The 19,150-nt window shown below is 59.3% G+C and overlaps 1 protein-coding gene across 7 annotated transcripts in view; it reads right to left on the bottom strand.

Annotated features, from left to right (window-relative positions):
* Positions 1-389: 389 nt before the first annotated feature.
* The window catches only part of sipa1l3 (signal-induced proliferation-associated 1 like 3), a 49,778-nt gene continuing 31,017 nt past the window's right edge, over positions 390-19,150 (bottom strand). For all 7 annotated transcript variants that reach the window (XM_069187822.1, XM_069187820.1, XM_069187819.1 and 4 more), the window contains 16 exons: positions 18,892-18,995; positions 18,471-18,628; positions 17,535-18,111; positions 17,132-17,406; positions 11,165-11,401; positions 10,733-10,879; positions 10,007-10,128; positions 9,729-9,850; positions 7,374-7,774; positions 6,408-6,620; positions 5,918-6,083; positions 5,117-5,297; positions 4,542-4,688; positions 3,493-3,613; positions 2,921-3,002; positions 390-2,833 (listed from right to left, as the gene is read on the bottom strand). In XM_069187822.1, the coding sequence (XP_069043923.1) occupies positions 2,690-2,833; positions 2,921-3,002; positions 3,493-3,613; positions 4,542-4,688; positions 5,117-5,297; positions 5,918-6,083; positions 6,408-6,620; positions 7,374-7,774; positions 9,729-9,850; positions 10,007-10,128; positions 10,733-10,879; positions 11,165-11,401; positions 17,132-17,406; positions 17,535-18,111; positions 18,471-18,628; positions 18,892-18,995 (3,197 nt within the window). In that variant the 3' untranslated portion in view covers positions 390-2,689. The remainder of the gene's footprint in view (positions 2,834-2,920; positions 3,003-3,492; positions 3,614-4,541; positions 4,689-5,116; positions 5,298-5,917; positions 6,084-6,407; positions 6,621-7,373; positions 7,775-9,728; positions 9,851-10,006; positions 10,129-10,732; positions 10,880-11,164; positions 11,402-17,131; positions 17,407-17,534; positions 18,112-18,470; positions 18,629-18,891; positions 18,996-19,150) is intronic.

Here is a 19,150-nt window from a genome sequence, read left to right as displayed (position 1 = left end):
CATGAGCTCGGCGTTTGGCCAGGTTGGAGCCCCGACAGACTTCACCCCCTTCTCCTCCAATATGGGCGAACCGGCCCTGGCAGGCGGGCCTGGAGCTGGGAGGCGAGCCGGGACAAGTGGTGTACAGTTTCCCAGAAGCTGCCATCTTGACACAAGGCCCCCCCGCCAGACCTGGGACCCTTTCCCCAAGCCAGCTCCTGCGAGAGACGCAGCTTCCATCTCAAGACGCTGTGCGGGACGTCGGGAACTACTCCAGCTCTCCTTCCAGCTCCTCCGACGAGTGCGACAGGACAGAGACGCAAACGCCTGTCCCGCGTCTCTCCCGTACTACAGGCCGCTGCCAGACCGGAACACACGGGGGGGGGAATGACTCAGACTCTCCCCCTGCCCCAGTTTTTAGGAAACTTTTATTTTGTCCTCCTTGTACATGCCTGCAGAACGCAAAGAGTGAGCAATCGGAACAAACTCAATTGGCATACAGGCAGAATACAAAAAATTAAATAGACGTCTCACCTTCAAGAAAAATTAGCTGTGTGGTTTATATATATATAAAACAAGGAAATTATCATTTACACAGTTCCATTTACACCTAATCGGAAACGTATTCCGCTCCCCGAGAGGCGGGACGACAGATCCGCGAGCTCGGCGCCGAGGACGACAGGCGACGCGCGGGCGAGATCCGAACGGGACGCCTCTCGCGGCACAACCCAGGGGAAAAAAATAAATTAAACTCAGAAAACAAGAGAACCGACCCGTCGCCCTGCGCGTACCGCGAGTACAGTTAAAGTCGTCGAGCTGTAGTGTACAACCGAGCGCTTCCGGCGGGAGACGGCCCCTTCGGCTCCGGCCAGACAGACCCAGGAACCCGCGGTCACTCTCGGCCATGAGTCTTCCTCCTGTCCAACCGCCCTGGGGGACCTCCTCAGCTGGGTCCGCCCTGTCCGATGCCTCGCTCGCTGGGCAGGGGGATCCAGCATGGCGGCGAGGCCCCAGTGTCGCCACCTGCTGCACAAGGTCGGAATTGGCGTCAACTGCTTTTCCAAATCTCCCACCATCGACCGCCTGGACTCTCTCTCCCGACACAACAGACCCTTTGAGTTCTCAGGGCCAAGACCGCCGAACGGCGATATTTTGTCTCTGAACCATTAACAGCCATCAACCTCTCGCCCGTCTCCCGCGCGACCTGCTTTTAAAAACGTACAAAAATACTTTAGCCCTCCAAAAATAGCTGTACGCACCCTATAAAAATAGTCATATGGCTTTCTCTTTCGTCGTCGTCTTTTGAATGATCTTTTATAAAATTAGCAATTTGTCTATATTCACAGCGGAGCTGAAACGGCACAGCGGCGAGCGCGCGTCTCGGGGAGAGAGGAAGCACGCCGGGGTCCGCCCGCCCGCTCGGAGCAGCTCCGATCCTGTTCCGCGCTCCTGTCGGCCCGCTCGGCAGCAACAGAGCCTGGCAGAAGCCGAGCCCCTGTACCCTGTTTTAGAAGCTTCTGCCAGGAATTAAAAGGAGGGGGACGGGGGGAAGGGGCTCAAGCACGGCGCATTCAGGGAGCTACGCCGCCGCCCGCGGGGCCCTCTGTGACCGCGAGGCCACGTGCGTCGAGAAGGAAAAGGAGGGAAGGACAGAGCGGCAGATTCTACCAATGTAGTGTTTCACCCCCGGAACCTGGAGCCCACCGACAGCGACCCACTCGAGCCCAGCCATGCGGGCGGTGTGCTCACGGCGACGGGGCCCCAAACTCTCGCGACATGTGCCGAGCGGTCCGGGAGAGAGCGACGGGCACAGTGGACGAGGCCCGGATCTCGACAGCGGAGCCGGTTGTTTTCCGGGGCGGGGGGGGGTGTTCATTCTCTAACGCAGCCAGGAAAGGCGCACCTGGACATGAGCACCCGGAACGGACACCAGGCTGGTGAAAGCCTCACTGCTCCAAACAGGCCGAGCCGGAGACCGGCGCTCAGCGGGCTAATTCTGGGGGTCTTCTGAACCGAGCTAGGGCCCGGCCGCGCCCCCTGGCGCAACACAAAGGCCGACTGAAGTTCCCGACTCTCCCAGCGGCATCCGAGCGGACAGCCCCGGGAAGAGTCGGATCTCACTCGACGCCCACGCCGTTAGTGTCACTGTCGAGTAGGAACACGCCACCCGCCGCGCCTCGGATCGGATCAGATCCGGAGTCCAGCGGGCCGGGCACCAACGCACGGCGGAGTGAGATGTACAAAAATGAAGACCAACCCAAATCGTGGTAGAAAAGCAATTAAAAAAATAACCTCAGTAATTAGAATAAAAAAACAAATATAATAATTATAATAACAACAACAACAACAATAATTAAAACTATTGAATTTTCAATTCGTTTCAGAGTTTTTAAGACTGACCCAATGTTACAGAGAAAAGTACCTTTTCTGCTCAAAGAAAGTGCTCCTGGCTCGGGGGGGCACCTGTGTGCCTGTAGTGAAAGGCGGCCCCCCCAGCCAGGTCAGCAAGGTCTCGACCGACAGAGAGGACTCGGGGGGCACCTCTCCTTTGGCATTTTCAGGTCTCCCCCCCTCCCCCCCAAAGCCAGTCCGTCCAGGAGCTTCAGGGGAGATTCCCCGAGTAGCTGCACTGAGTACGAGGGTCCGAGCCGAGCCTCTCCGCCCCCGGTTGTTTCGGGGTGGGGGGGTGGGGGAGACCCCCGCCCGCCCGCTATTTGCGCTCCGCCGATCGGCCGAACATCTGGCTGAACTTCTTGAGCTGCTCGCTGGCCGTCTGGGACTCCTCCTGCAGGCGCTGGTTGTTCTCCCTCAGGTTGGCCACCTCGACCAGCAGAGCCACCTTGTCCTGCTTCTCCTGGCGAGACAGGGAGGGAGGGAGGGGGGTTAATCCGGGCGACTCCGGGGGCCCGGAAAGGGATTGGGGCTCCAGTCTCCCCCTCACCTTTTCCAAGTCGCTGTTCAGCTGCCTCAGCATCACCTCCAGGTGATGGATCCTGCCCGACAGGTCGCTGGAGATGTCCTCGCTGAAAGCAAAGGCAGACGCCGTGTCAGGCCCGAGCTGGAACCGGCGCTGGGCCCGCAGCAAAGCTACACCTGTCTGAGCTACAACCGCCCTACTCCCCAACCCTCAACCTTCGCTCTTCTGATTCTGGGCTTCTGTCTGTCCCCCAAGCCCATCTACACTCTAGGGTTGACGGGGCCTTCTCCTGCTGCAACCCAAAGCTCTGGAGCTCTATCCCCAGGGATGTCAGAGAGTCACCTTCTCTAAACTCTTCCCTAAACAAAATCTAGACTCAAAACCTTTACTTCTGTAAAGCACTTTGAGAAGCCACCTTTAAAGGCGCTATATAAAATAAAGTTTATTATTATTTCCACTAGGGGACACCAGAGGGCGCTGTTAAGTCTCTGGCTGTGCAAAGCTAGAAACAAACACCCCCAGGACAGGCCCCCCGATCCACTCCTCAAGGCGGCCTCCTGCGAGGGATCCCTTCGGAGCTGGCCTGGGGGACGTACCCGATGGTGGGGGTGGTCCGGGGCGTCGGAGGTGCCTGGAAGTGCACCGGGCTGGGGTCCGGGCGCAGGTCCGGCAGCGCCACCGGCTCGTTGAGGGAGAACAGCGACACGGCCTTCTGGACTGCAAGAGAAAGGGCGGCGTGTCACCGGGCGGACACGGGCGCCAGTTCACACCGGCAGAAGGACCGAGCTGGGTTCCGGGTGCCGCCGGGCTGGGCCGTGACCCGACCGACAGCGAGAGTGAAGGCAGGCCGTCCCGTCCGCTGGCAGCACTCTACCTTCAGGACAAGCCCACTCTTCACTAACCGCCCTGCAGTCGACGGGCTCAGGCAGATGCACTCGAGGGACCTTCCTTCCCAGTCCACTCCAGCACTGCTGAAGGGCGGGTCGGACCCCAGCGCCTGGCCCGTGAGGACCGCTCAGTCCGCTGGGGTCCGGAGCAGAGTGTCTGTGGGGTCCCAGGAGTGTCAGGTCCCCAGGCTCAGAGCAGGACATTGCCAGTTCTCAGACAGACCCCCCCACTCTCCAAGTCCAGACTCTCACACAACCACACAACCACACACTGTCTGAAACACCAAGCACATCCACAGGTGCACTCAGGGACTTTGTCAGCCCTGGCTCACAATAGTGACATAACGATATATTTATGTCGCTTTTTATGGTGACATAAAAAGGCTACAGGTGATCTGGCCCGTTCTGGCGTCAGCAGCTAACCAATCCGAGAATCTTGCCCAGCTGTCCCTTACAGAGGTCAGGGTATCGGCTCGGGCAACATATTCCATCCTCCCGCTACCCTAAGAGTAAAAAATGCCTCCTGTTCTCAGTTTTAAATGCACTTGCACTTTAAATGCGTCCTCTGCTTCGAGTTTAACTGTTGATGCCTCTTAGAATCAAATCAAGCCAGTTATCTCATCTGTTCATGGCCTAAGAGGTTCAGTGTCAAAGCATATATGCACCAAACACGAAACTCAAAACCCAGGTACTCTAAACCCAGACAGACAGAAGTAAAAGCACGAGCTATGGCAAGACTCGATCAATCGCACGCCTACCTTCATAGGCTTTGGCTGCGTTGACCAGGCTGGACCACTCCAGCCCGCAGGCCGTGTCGGGAAGTGGCATCATGCCGGGGTCCAGCCGGCGCAGGGAAGTCTTGTCCCGCGCCTCTGTCAGGGAGAGCTCTGAGGCCGAGATGTTGGCTGCAGGAGAGGAGAGAGACCAGTCAGCATCGCCCCACGCTGCAGCGCACACGTAGCTCTGCAGCGTCAGCGACTGTCTGCCAAGGACACCCCCTGCAGGTCCCGTCAGCTACCCCCATTGGCTGAGCCACCTGCAGCCCTGGCATGAACCGGCCCCAGGCTGGCAGAAGGACCCTCCGAAAACACACCAGCCAAAGCACAGGAAGCCGTGAGGCGGGCAGCTGCAGCAGAGCCGCACGCCGCGCGGAACCCAGGACCGCCAGAGCGTGCTGCAAGCTTTCCCTGTGCAAAACACCAACCAAACGTGCAAAGGGTAAGTGAAGGACATGCAGGACTGGTCCAATCCAAATTCTCACAGAGGACAGGAGCTGCAGCAACCGAGTCCCTGAAAGCCCCCTGCCACAACCTGTCCCTTTGGGGACACTCACACTTCTTGTCCGGCAGGTGGCTGGCGGGCTGGTGGGTGCGGCGCAGGGGCAGGGTGCTGCTGAAGAGCAGGTCGTTGGGGGCCGTGGACTCATAGAGCTGAGAGCTGGCGTAGCTGGGGTCCCGGCGCCCGCTGCAGATACTCTCGTCGGAGAAAGTGCGCTGGAGGCTCTTCCTGGGAGACTGAGGATTACAGACATACACAGTCAGGGGACTGAGGACACTGTCACTGTGAGGACATTCACATATACAATACTGTTACCACACCTTGTGACAGCTTGTCTATGCTTCCACAGCACTGTACTACAGTACACTGCAATATTCACCTGCTCAAGAGGGCCAGGCTACCCTTAGACTTTTTACAGGCTGAAAGGCAGCGAAGAAAGAGATGACAAAGCTCAATCGCCGTGTGAGCAATGAGGAAGTGTGAGTGAGCGTGTCTGTGCAAGGGCGTGCGTGAGCGTACGCGAGTGTGTGCGTGAGCGAGAGTGTGTGTGTGAGAGAGAGCGAGTGTGTAACTGCGCGAGTGTGAGTGTGCGTGAGTGTGAGTGTGAGCACGTTTGCCAATGAGCGAGAGTGTGAGTGAGCAAGTTTGTGAGTGTGTGTGCGAGTGTGTGTACGCCAATGAGTGAGAGTGTGTGAGAGCGAGTGTGTGCATGAGCGAGTGTGTGTGTGTGCGTGTGTGTGTGTGTGTGTGAGCAAGTGTGAGCGAGCGAGCTTGTGTGTGTGTGTGTGTGTGTGTGTGTGTGTGTGTGTGTGTGAGTGAGACCGCGCGAGCCAGAGTGTGTGTGAGAGGCCCTCACCCCGTCCCTGTCCGTGGAGTCGGCACCCGGGTTGTCCATGATGATCAGTTTCTTCAGGTCGTCCTCGATGGTGGACTTGTGGGTCTTCCTCGGCGAGCGCAGGTCTCTCAGCGACGCCCGCAGCCTGGGCTGCCCAAACACGTTCTTGGAGTTCACGTCAATTTGCCTGGACCGCGGAGAAACACAGGAGAGCCGCCATGAAAAGTGACCCCAGCCAATCGGCCCCTGGGGCCACGCCGAGCGTCCGAGTCTGCCCTTGACTTGACTGCCCTTGGCAGACAGCAGTGTCCAGTCCCCATTCCCGCAGAAGGGTGTCTCCCGGAGCCCCACAAGGAGAACTGCTCTGCCCTACTGCAAGACCACGCAGGGGGTGACAGGGGTCCCCCAGTTCGGCCCCACCCTCTACTGACCGAGAGTTCGAAGACCCTGCCAGTGGGCCGTCACGACGCAGGGGGGCGTCAGGGAAGGAGCGGAGCTGCTGTGTGCTTACTTCTTGCTATCTGCAGCGCTGGTGGTGGCTGGGGGATTCGCGGGGGGGCCGGTCTCCTCCGTCCTCTTCCAGCTGCTGGCCTGGCTCCTGCTCTTGGAGTACAGGGACTTGGGGGCAGAGGTGGAGAGCTGGTAGGCGCCCGACTGGCCTGCTTTCGTCGGCCGGCCCATCTCGGCGCCGGGTGGCTTGTATCCCTGCGGAGTGTAGCAGGACCTGCGAGACAACATTGGAGAGCAGTCAGCTAGAGGAAGGGCCGGATAAACAGCCCGGAGCCAGGCCCCAAGACACACAAAGCCCTTCCCCAGCTAAGACCATCAGGAAAGTTACAAAGGAGCCATTCAGGGCATCTGACCCAGCTAGAATTTAGTAGCTGATTGAATCCAGTATCTCATCCAACTATTTCTTGAAAGAAGCCAGAGTATCGCTTTAATGGCGTGGCTGGGCAGCTCGCTCCACACTCCCGCTACTCTTGGTGCAAGAAATTACCTCCTTTTTCATTGTACTTCCATGTCGTTCCCCCTTGTGCCCTCTACTTTGCGTTTCACTGCTCATTTGAAAAACATCTGCTGCACAAACTGGGACTCTGGGCTCTGAACACTTGGATTAGGTCTCCACATACTCTTCTGAGAACAAGACTAAAGAGATTCAGTTCCTGTGGTGTCAGCATAGGACATCCCCCCTTAAGCCCAGGAATACTACTGGCTGCTCTTCTGGGGACATATTCCCGGAGCAGCAGGGTCTGTTCTCTAACTGAGACGAACAAACCTGGACCCACTATGGGAAATGAGGCCTTACTCTCGGCGTTACGCCGTTTCAACACAACAGCCCTTGATTTCAGGTCTACACCGCCGTTCCATCTGCCCGCTCCTCGCCGCTCCTCCTCCTGCTGTCCCTCCCGGGGCCCGAGATCTTCGACGGGCCCGAGACCCCCAGACACCTCTGGAAACTCTGGAGCTCGGAGCTCACCTGGACTGGAAGGGGTCTCTGGGGGCGCTGGGCGGGGGGAAGGTCTTGGTGCGGTACCCCTTGGTCTGCACCGCCGAGGCGATGGCCGGAGAGGACTCCCTCCTGCGCTCCGCGGCGCGGCCGGCCAGCTCCTGCAGCCCGCTGTAGGTGGCGGAGCTGTGCAGAGCCTTCTGGGACATGCCGGGCACGGGGCGGCCCGGCTTCACGCCCGTGGAGTTGGGGCTGGGTGTGTAGAGCGTGGCGGCGTCAATGCCGCTGTCGCTGGAGCCCCCCTTGGCCAGGGGGTCCGGCTCGGCCTCGGCGGGGTCTCCCGGGTCGAACCAGCGCTCGTCGCTGTGGTTGCTGGAGGCGTTGCTGGACAGGGTGTTGCTGCTCGAGTGGCTGGAGTACTGCGCTTCGCCCTGCCAGAGAGAGAGAGACGCCCACCGGGTCAGAGCCGGTCCTGCCTGCTGAATCGCACCTGCAGCATCGCCGGGGACAGGACTCCCGGTTTTAATAAACACTGAGCATAAAGTGGAGCATGCACAAACACAGCTGCAACCTGCAGTGATCGCTCGAATGCCTTTCATTATTCGCTACCAAAATCACTAGAAACCAGGCGATATGGGCTCTCCTCACTCTGTGGCTCGCTCTGCTGCTACATGATTCCCAGATCTTAGAATAATTAATAAATCCTCACACTTACAGAGCTCTTTTCTGGAAACTCCGCTCAAAGTGCTTTACAGGTAATGGGGACTCCCCTCCACCACCACCAGTGTGCAGCACCACCAGGATGATGCTCCAGTACGCTCCCCACACACCAGCTCTCAGTGGGGAGGAGAGCAGAGTGATGAAGCCAATTTGACCAGGACACCAGGGTAACACCTCTACTCTTTTTGAGAAAAGCCCTGGGATTTTTAATGACCACAGAGGTCAGGACCTCGGTTTTATGTCTCATCCGAAGGACGGCACCTTTTTACAGAATAGTGTCCCCGTCACTATACTGGGGCATTAGGACCCACACAGACTGCAGTGCCCCCTGCTGGCCCCAGTAACACCTCTTCCAGCAGCAACCTTAGCTCTCCCAGGAGCTAAGTACCTCCAGGTACTGGCCAGGCTCACGCCTGCTGAGCTCCAGTGGGCTGCCAGCTGGGAGTGGCAGGGTGATATGGCTTATCTGGCTGCTCCTGACCCACAAACACCAGCATGCCGGCCTCAATATCCTGGCCAGGCAGCTGGCGCCACAATGCTCTGTGAAGTTTCATTTTCAACATCAAATCCTCCCCTCCATTCAGCACCGAAGGTCTCTTCTTCCTTTAACCTAAACTCCTCCGCCAAGCTTTGAGAAATGCAAGGATTCTGCTTGTTTCTCTTCCTTTTTTTTTTATTGAGCACTGAGGGGGTTTCTGGGATTGCCGGACAAAGCCTGTCCCAGCCTGCCGCTGAGCTGAGCGACCGGCTGGGCCTCTGCTCGAACCTGCTGCCGTGGGCTCCTGCAACACCAGCTCCCCGTGTGGAGGAGAGAAACACATGTCTGTCTTTCTAGCCCATGCGCACAAGAAATTACAAACAGGCTTCCCTTTACCACCTGCTCCCTTACGATTTGGAAATAAAAGTCAAAGTTCTGCAAGACCCGCTCTGCGCTCGCAGGTGAACAGACACCACAGCCAGCGCCGGCAGCAGGGCGCCGGGCACAGGACTGCCAGCAGACTCAGACGAGCCACGAGCCACTTCTCAAAAAAGAGTCATTTAGGAGAGAGCACAGCAGCGGAAGGCTGCCCACTCCGTTCCCTCCGTGCGGCTGACTCCGGCATGAATCAGCCAGCGTGCGTGCCGGCTCCGGGCGTGAAACACGCACCGCAAATTCCACGAGCGTGACTCACTGGGGAATTTATCGTGAATCACCGAGCAGATCAAAGCCAACTGCCGTGGGGAGCTGGAGCCTTTCCTCAGAGCTATGAAGCAGGAACACAAGATGCTCCACATTACCTCTTCCTTACTTAGCTGGTTCTGTTCTTCACCCCTCTGCTCCTACTGTATTCAGTACCCCCATCTACTGTCCCCTCTCATTGTGCATATCTTGTGTATTTTTTACTGATCTTATTCTGTAAAGCGCTTTGAGAAGCCACCTTCAAAGGCGCTATATACAATAAAGTTTTTTATTATTATTATTTTCTGAGACACCAACCCCTCCCACCCTCCCATCACCAAATGCAAGATTTCTTTTCCATCCATTTCACATGTAAGCTCTGCTCCTGTCTCCTCCAGAGCTGTATTTACTGTGTGGCTGGCATGCAGACTGGCAGGGACACAGTCTCGGGACAGACGGGGCTCCGCGGTGCGGTGTGGAGGGCAATAGGCCCCACGACCTCTGACCTTGGAATGCCTGTTGGGAGAATCCCTGCTGGGTGCGTCCTGCCGGCTGGGCCTCTTCACCACGACGCCCGCCCCGGGCGCGGCAGGGGTCCGTGAGGAGGTGGGCACGTGCCACATCGGCTCTGCAAACACACACACACAGGCACACGGCCTCCGTTAATCCTGCACGGCAGACACCCACCTGAGCAGCACCCCGCTGTGCGGGCCTGAGAACGGACTCCCGTACCCTCAGGGTCCAGATCCCCGCATCGGAAACCCAATCTGTCGGGAGACGGTACCTGTCTTGACCCGCTCCATGGTGCTCTCCTGGCTGGTGAAGCCGGACGAGGACTCCCCGCTTGAGGTCAGGTCCAGGGGCGCGTGCGGATCGTAGGCCAGTGGGCGCTGGGGGGGGCCGTATCTGTTCGCCGTGCCAGGGGGGCGACAAACACACAGGGACAGTCACACGGGGCAGCAGGGGCAGGCGGTCGGCGCGACCCGCTAACCCCAGCCTCGGCTCAGCCCTGCCCAGCGAGCGACACCGCGCCGCGAGAGAGGGGCTCCGCAGACCCCTGGCGGTGCCCAGCCACGCCCTGCCCAGACTGGAACCCGCTTCCAGGCACAGATCTCCGGGCCTCCGTTCCCGGGCTGGCGAAGCACGCAGAGGAGAACTCCGCCGCCCAGACTTGCCTGTTGGTCTCCCTCGACCAGGAAGACGAGCGAGCCGATCCAGTCAAACGAGACCAACACCCCACACCTGCAGCAGCGGCTGGAAAGAGCGCCCCGTCAGGCGCCGGTGCAGGTTTTACCAGCTGCTGGCTCTTGTTTGTGGGGATTCCAGTAGTGAACCAGCTTCTTCCTCGGTGCAGTCTGAACCGGAGCTGGCAGCCGCTGAAGCCCGGAACGGAACAGGCGGCGCTGTGCAATGGGAGTCTGGCCTCCGCCGGCGTGAGTTTAAGCTGCCCTGGACACCGCCCCCCCCACCCCGCTCCCAGTCCCAACCCCGGAGAGGCTGGCGGGCCCACCTGTCGGGGGAGGGCTTGAAGCGGCTGAAGGGCACCCCCAGGCCCGAGCCGGGGGTGGAGAAGCTCCCGGAGGAGTTGCGGTAGGGCACTGCCCGCTCAGCCCCTCCTGAAGAGATGCTGTAGGGGTTCTCCGGGAAGCTCACCGGCCTGCGGGAGAGAAGGGGTGTTCAGAGCAGCGCCCCCGTCTACCGAGGAGCGTCTGGCTTAGCCTTTGCTTTCCAAACCTTCAGAAACGTTTCACTGGCTTCAAGGCAAAACACTTAGTCCTGCAGTCCCATACTCTCAGAGCGCAGAACTATTACAGAACGATCCCCCCGAAAAGGGGCTTGTTTCTGTCCCTTTCGGCCTGCGCTGTGTAACAGCTCTGCGCCTGCAGCAGCAAATGAAAAGGCGAGCAGATCACAAGCCCACCCCCCGGGACAGGATCCCTACCGCTTGCTGGGCACGTGCTGCGGCTCTCTGTAGGGAACTGGCACCACCACCTTCTGGGAGCGGGACAGGGGCTGGAGGCCCGGGGACGCCCACCGCTGGCCCTGGGGGGCGCTGTGGGTAGGGGGGCTGTCCCACCTCCAGGCGGGGCTCCTGTAGGGCGCCCTGTAGCCGGCGGGCACGGGCTCCGGCTCCGGTTTCTGCTCCATGGTCTTCATTTCGTACTCCTCCGTGCAGCCCCTGCCAAGGGACACGGAGAGGTCAGCCCTCGGACCCGGGACAGGGCGGCACGCGGGCAGCTCGGGACCCGCCCGAGCTTCGCACACAGAAGAAGCAGAGCTCCCGTTCCCGAACGGAAGAGTCATCGCGTCTCTCTCGACTTCATCTAGCACGAAATCCATTCAGGGTGGAAACCACAACTCTCCTGTGTTTTACCCCTGGCCAAGTACACACTTCGCCTCTCTCGCTCGCTCACATTCCTGATGGCGATCCGTCCAACACTGTCTGTTCCCTGGCACTCTCAGAGCTTATTCTCTTTCCCAGAGACAGCGGTTTTGACCTCAGGGGTCTCTCGGAGGAGCAGGGAAGGAAACACAAACATCTGGGGGCTGGCAAGCTTGGCCCACCATGCCTCGGCCCTCCCTGCTGCCCCACTCCCCCCCCCCAAACACACACAGCACAGCAGGACGACTCCAAGACTCTGATCCACCAAAACAAACCGCGGAGCTACAAAGCTGAGTGGCAGAGTTAAGACAGCAATTTCACGCCCTAATTGAGCTAAATAATGATATCCGGATGTCAGAACGCAGCGCTGCCGCCACTAGCGAACGGCAGATGGCCTCGTTCTGCATCTCAAAGAAAGTAAAGCAGATTTTTCAAGGTGTCGGAGGGGCAAAGAGCACCCCTTCATTTTTAACATCTCTTCTGTTCGCGGGGAACACAGGAAACGGTAATCCTCTCACGCAAAGCGTCCCAGAGTCCTGTGTTTCTTTCAACCGCCTCACAGGACAACTGGATCTCGAACCGATGGAGCTGGACGTGACCTGGGACCCACCTGGTAACCAGCCATACACTGTCACGCCCAGACTGCCTCGCCTCAGGCCAAAACCCGCATCAGATAGCCCAGCACGCTGGGATTAGCCCTGGATAGGCCTCTTTTATTGCTGCCCCAGGGCTGGATTTGCTCAGACACCCAGGCAGGGGATGCTGACGGAGCCCTCTTTGAAAGGCGCAAAGCCCTGCGTGAGAGCAGAACAATGCGTGTCAGGCAGGCCAGCGCGCGGTTTGCTTTTTTTAGGGACAAAGGACGACGGGAACGAGCCGTGCTGTCGCTGCAGATCAGCCTCCCGCCTTCGCTGGGGAGCAGCCGCGAGGAAATCTAGAGCGCTGCACGGCAGCTCTCTGAAGGCTTAAAATATCACCCAGCTCCCACGGGCCAGCGGAGAAGCAGGGCAGTCAAGACTGCAGTATCAAGAACTGTGGGGGAGCGCGTTCGATTTGACAAAACCCAATGGGAGCGAAGGATATAAATCTCTGCTCTTGAAAAATTACAGTTAAGGGCAACTGCACTCAGTTTGTTGCAGGGGGAGCTGTGTCTGAATAAAAACACACATGCTTAAACCGGTGGGTTTAGACTGGGGCAGAGGCCGCCTGGATCGAGCTCTGCTCTCCGGGACTCGGCAGCAACATCAGAGGCAACCCGCCAACGAGGGGGGAAGCCCACACGCATGTCCCCAGTCTCCCTCACTCACCCTCACAGCAGCGCTGGTGGAAACCGGGAGGTAAAAGGCGAAGACAAGAGGAGGTCACCGACATCGACCCCTCCCAATCCCATCCTGCCCCGGTGAATTAGCCTATCCCACACACCCCTGCCTCTCTGTCCAAAGAGGCCGCTCGGAAAGCAAAACTGCGACCGCGACTTCCTCTTGCGTCCTTGTTTCCCAGCGCAGCTTCCCTGCGGCCGGTGTTAACAGTGCAGCAGGCTTCTCCGGCCTCCAGTCAAGCAGCTCTGCAGCACAGACGGAGAGCAGCCAGCTTCCACCTCCTCCACCCCCTGCAGCCCGGTGCCCGCCCAGTTAAACCAGGCCCCTTTCAGCATCAAACCACTGGGACCCAAAGACAGTGCGACAGGCTGAAACAATTTCTTGCGACGCGTCTGTGAAAGAAAACTGACCGTCGGGAAGGCGCAACAGCTCCCACTTGTTTTAAAGTCCTCGTCAGGCAAAAGGCGCAGAGACCGGAAGTGGGAGCAAAGCTGGGGTCTATCAAAGGGGAACTGCAAGGCTATCTTCACATTCCAGGAATTAGAAAGAATCGGCGTTGATGGGTGCACTTCAAATCACAACAACAGGAAAATGTCCACAGTAACTCGTAAAACATCCAGGTGACATCACAAAATAGGCGAAATCTCCAGCTATGCGCAGCACCATACCTCACGGACAGGTCTGCCACTTTACTGGGCTGCGGGCAGAAAGAAACCCGGTCAGGTGGAGACACGGGTCTCTTTCGGGCCATCTGGAATGAAAAGAGCCGGGCTGAAAAAATGGTCCCGTGGCCCAGGACAGGCTGTCGGGCCGGAGAGGGGCTCCGCCGGGATTGAGGAGCGAAAGGTGGCCAGCACTGCCCGGTTCTGCCCAAAGCAGGGGCCTGGCCTTAAAGCGGTACTGTGCCAGGCTCGTCAACCGGGCTGCTGGACGGCCTTCCCTGCCAATCTGAAGACAGTCTGGGAAACGTCAGAGAGAGGGCTGCCTCCCTGTCCTCCTCCTCAAAATAAACAGCAGTAAACCTCCAGCCTGAACCCCCTCCCGCTGAACAAGCACGGGGACGGCAGGGCACCACTGTGTTACTGTCAATACTGAGCAAACGGGCACACCCGTCACCCCGGCAACTGCACCATCCCTCTCCGCCCTCTCTACCGGCCCTGACCCCCGGCTGTGTTCGCCACAGTCTGCAGTGGGGTGTCACCGGAACCCCGAGACCAGCCGAACCTCGGTCCCTCCTGCAAGCGCATCCCAAACCCTGCGGCCCGGAGACCAGCCAGCTCCGGCGCTCGCCTGCCGAGCCCAAAGGGTTAAAACCAGCCAACGCCAGGAAAACAAGCCGGCCCGAATCCCGAGTTCAGAGATTCGAAGGCTGCTCTCCTCCCACCCCGCGGCAGCGCACCGCGGAGAACATCACGCACAGACAGCGGGCGAGAGGAGACACAAACCTGCCGCTGACGAAGAGGAGAGAGGCGCTGCCCGCCCTCCGGCACAGTGCGCGGCTTTTATAGCAGCTGGGCACGGTCACGCAGGCTCCCCCCCGCCCCCCCACGCCGCAAACCGATCCAGCGCGCAACGCTCCAGCCCCGCGCAGGCTGCACCGAGATCTGGGGACGCAGAAACACCGCTCAGGCAGGAGTGCTCCTGCTCTTCCCCCATTCCTCTGCCGGCAAACGTCAGAAGGAGACGCAGCTTTCTGTGCTAAGCAGCCAGGCGCACTCCCTCCTCCTCCTCCTCCTCTTCCAGCTGGAGAGAGAGAGAGAGAGGGGGAGATCTGACAACCCACCCACGGAGCCCACACCTCGGAAGAGTTCAGACATGTCTCCGGCGAGGATAGCGCGGGGAGGCACAGAGCACAGCGGCCGGGGGTCCGTCACCCCCCCCCCGCCAGCGCCCTCCCGCCCCCGTCTCACACACAGCGAGCTCGCGGAAAGCAGGAGCGTCTCATTAATCTCTTCTTCATGGCTTCTCTTCTCCTCCCAGCCCCATCTCCGGCAATCTGCTCTGGCACACTTTTGCATCGCGGAAAAAAAGAAAAAAAAAAACAGGCTAAGTGTCTAATTAAAAACCACTTCCCAACTGCTCAGCCTGCAATCACACGCTCGTGCTGGGAGCCTGTGTGTGTGTGTGTGAGAAAAAGTGCGAGAGAGTGTGTAAGATGATGAGTGGATCAGGTGTGAGATGATGAGTGCTTGAGAGAATGAGTGCGAGTGTGTGTGCGTGGAAGAGTGTGTTAGATGATGAGTGTGAGAGTGAGTGTGTGAGAGAATGAGTGCGAGTGTGTGTGCGTGGAAGAGTGTGTTAGATGATGAGTGTGAGAGTGAGTGTGTGAGAGAATGAGTGCGAGTGTGTGTGCGTGGAAGAGTGTGTTAGATGATGAGTGTGAGAGTGAGTGTGTGAGAGAATGAGTGCGAGTGTGTGTGCGTGGAAGAGTGTGTTAGATGATGAGTGTGAGAGTGAGTGTGTGAGAGAATGAGTGCGAGTGTGTGTGCGTGGAAGAGTGTGTTAGATGATGAGTGTGAGAGTGAGTGTGTGAGAGAATGAGTGCGAGAGTGTGTGCGTGGAAGAGTGTGTTAGATGATGAGTGTGAGAGTGAGTGTGTGAGAGAATGAGTGCGAGTGTGAGTGCGTGGAAGAGTGTGTTAGATGATGAGTGTGAGAGTGAGTGTGTGAGAGAATGAGTGCGAGCGTGTGTGCGTGGAAGAGTGTGTAAGATGATGAGTGTGAGAGTGTGTGAGAGAATGAGTGCGAGTGTGTGTGCGTGGAAGAGTGTGTTAGATGATGAGTGTGAGAGTGAGTGTGTGAGAGAATGAGTGCGAGTGTGTGTGCGTGGAAGAGTGTGTTAGATGATGAGTGTGAGAGTGAGCGTGTGAGAGAATGAGTGCGAGTGTGTGTGCGTGGAAGAGTGTGTTAGATGATGAGTGTGATAGTGAGCGTGTGAGAGAATGAGTGGGAGAGTGTGTGTGTGTACTAGTGGGTGTGTGCGTGAATGAGTCGGCTCATGTCTGCTCGTTATTACCTACAGCCCTCTGAGACATGCTCCCAGCCCCCCCCTCCGCCCATTCACCAGGAGCCCCTCGGCAGTGGAGACACAGTGTCTCAGCGGTTTCAGCTCACGGCTGCACCTGGAGCAGGTGGGAGCAGACAGATCCTGCAGCCTTGGGTCTGGCCTCAGCCCCTCCAAGCTCTGCGGAGACGTGTCTGACGGGGGAGCGGCTCAGCTCTCCCCAGTAACGTGCTGATGTCCTGGGGACTGACTGGGACAGGTCCACAGATTCTCTGGACCCGACGGGTTGACGAGACCCGGCTCGCACTGCGCTGCCATCAGAACCTCTCAAGCTGCAGGATCGCACCCTTCACGCCAAACATCGGGCACGCACAGTCACAAACTTGGGATCGTTCAGCAATGGCAGGGGTATCGCAGCAGGCGAACCAGGAGTCTGCCCAAGTTCCCCACTGCTGAAGATCACTCTGTGGGCCACACGTCCACGGAAGACACTGGCTGGCCACAACAGGAGGATTCCCAGGCAATGCACAAGACAGACCGCTGCCTGCACCAGCCCACAACATCTCCCCAGCACAGTCCTGCTGAACAGCCAGTCACACTGATGGATCGTTCACACGCTGTCACCTGCTGTTAGCCCTCATCACAGCCCAGCCACGCTAGAAGAGGCAGACCACAGGACTAGTTCAACCCGAGAAGTGAAACAAGGGCACAGAGTCACAACCGAAACTGAAAAGAGAATCCCTTCAGGAAGAAGAAAAGGAAATGCTTCTTTACACAAAGAGAGGTGGGTGTCTGGACACAGGCCAACTTGCCTTGGTGGAGGCCCAAACAACTTGCCTTGGTGGAGGCCCAAACTCAGGGCTCTTTTGAGAAACTGCTGGACAACCTTCTAGATTCACTCAGACGCTAAACCTCCAACCAGGCCAGAGGAGCCTAGCAGCCTCCTCTTGTTCTTTCGGATCTTCTTGAAACGGGACGCCTCCCACTGAAGCTGGACTTCCTACTCGGAAAAACCCTGGCCGTTCTTCTAGCTGGAGACCGGCAAATACGGACACAGAAGTCCGCTTGGAAAAAGACCACAGCGCCGAAAGGAGAGCCAGTCAGAGCGCAGGGGTGCCCCTGAAACCGCTGGAGCGGATTTTAGGAAAACGCGCCCATGAAGTGATGCTGCACGATCGAGCCTGTACAGGCAACGCAGACAAACCTGCGGGGGCCGCCCTCGTCGTAGGGAGGGATGATGACCACCTTGACCGTCACCGAGGTGCGCAGGAGGTCGATCATCTGGTCGTGGGACAGCGTCACCACGGCGACCTTGCAGATCTCCACCAGCCGGCTGCCCTGCCGCAGCCCGGCCTGCCAGGCGAAGCCGTACTCCTCCACCTCGGCCACCGTGCCGTCGAACTTGACGTGGAAGCCCAGCTGGCCCAGGCCGTTCCGGCGCAGGGTCATGTCCACCGTCTCGCAGCCCACGGTCAGCACCTGGGGGGGGGCGGGGTCAGGGCTGAGAAACGGGCAGCGCCGCGCGGCGGAGCGAGAGAGAGGAACCGATCCAGGGGCTGGGAGCCCCTGCCGGCGGGGGACCGGGGGTCCGGCGGGCTGCTCCTCACCTTGAGCCTCTGCACCACCTCGCGGATGTCCTGGGCGCGGTCCTCGGGCACCCGGACGGAGACGTGGTCCCCGCGCCCGTAGAAGATCTTGAGGGCCAGCCGGTCGGGCGTCCAGCCGATGACGTCGGCGCAGAAGCAGTTGAAGACCACCTCCTTGGTGGCGCGGTCCACCAGCACCACGAACTCGTTGGAGACGGCCAGCACGCAGTCGATCTCGCCCGCCCGGCCGAAGTCCTGCGCGGCCACCCGCCAGCCCACGGCCCCCGCGCTGCCCAGCTCCGCCCCCTCCCGCGCCCGCGCCCTCTCCCGCTTCTTGGAGGCCAGCGACATGAGGTTGAACTTGCCGGCCGAGTCCAGGGGCGTGCCGGTGACGCAGTTCTCCGCCAGGTCCTTCAGGTACTCCTGGCGCGTGCGGGTGGCCATGGTGTGGAACTTGTCCGACTTGTGCGCCGCGTTCTCTGCGTTGATCACCTTGGCCAGCAGGAAGTCCCGGAAGGCCTCCGAGTTGCGGAAGGTCACCCCGCACGGGATGGGGGGCCCGAAGGGGGGCACGTCCTTCATCCGCGTCACCGCCACGCTGCGGAGACAACGGGAGCCGTCAGCCACCTGGACCGGCGCAGGAGGGACCCCGGCCCCCCTCACGCCCCGCCCTGCCCGCCCACAGTGACCCCCTCGCTCCCCACCCTGCCCGCCCACGGTGACCCCTGCTCCCTGCCCACCCACAGTGACCCCCACGCCCCGCCCTGCCCACCCACAGTAACCCCCGCGCCCCACCCTGCCCGCCCGCAGTGACTACTTCGCACCCCACCCACAGTGACCCCTTCGCGCCCCACCCTGACCGCCCACAGTGACCCCTACGCGCCCCACCCTGACCGCCCACAGTGACCCCCCGCGCCCCACCCTGCCCGCCCACAGTGACCCCCGCGCCCCGCCTACCTGTAGCAGACGCTCTCGGTGCCGGGGTTGTGCACGCGCACGATGATGAAGACGTGCTGGAAGTGGGAGCGGATGTTCTGGGGCGTGAAGGGCAGCGCCCCCGGCTCCTGGAAGACGATGGTCACGATGTCGTTTCCGATGTGCCTCTTGCGCAGCAGCTGCGAGGGGGGGGGGGGGGACACTCGTTACTACAGAAGTGGGCCGCCACCGAGTGTTGGGAAATCAAACAGAGAGCTGGTGTGTGGGCAGTGTACTGGCGCACTCTGGCTGGCGTTGCATCATCCAGCTGGGGCTGCACACTGCTGGTGGTAAGGATGACTTATTCTTACTTATTACTATTCTTACTCTTACTTATCCTACTTATTACTTCTTCCTTAAGCCCCACTCAAACCGGCGTTACAGAGCCGTCCTGGGGCCTCACCTGCTGCGGGTTGTTGGGCATGTAGGGGAGCATCGTGGACACGTGGAACATGACCTCGTAGTCCTGGTAGCAGGTGTAGAGGGAGTGGGTGCCGGTGGAGTCCGCTGCAGAGAGAGCACACACACAGGTCACCACTGCACAGCGGACAGTCTCCACACCCTGCATCCTGATTCACCTCCTCCATCCACAGCAGACAGCAGACAACTGCAGCCTCACAAACTATTACAAAAAGTTCATGAATTAGTGGATAACATTTTCT

Source organism: Lepisosteus oculatus, chromosome 3 (assembly GCF_040954835.1).
Source record: "Lepisosteus oculatus isolate fLepOcu1 chromosome 3, fLepOcu1.hap2, whole genome shotgun sequence".
Taxonomy (NCBI): Eukaryota; Metazoa; Chordata; class Actinopteri; order Semionotiformes; family Lepisosteidae; genus Lepisosteus; species Lepisosteus oculatus.
This window is presented reverse-complemented; position numbering and strand designations above follow the sequence as displayed.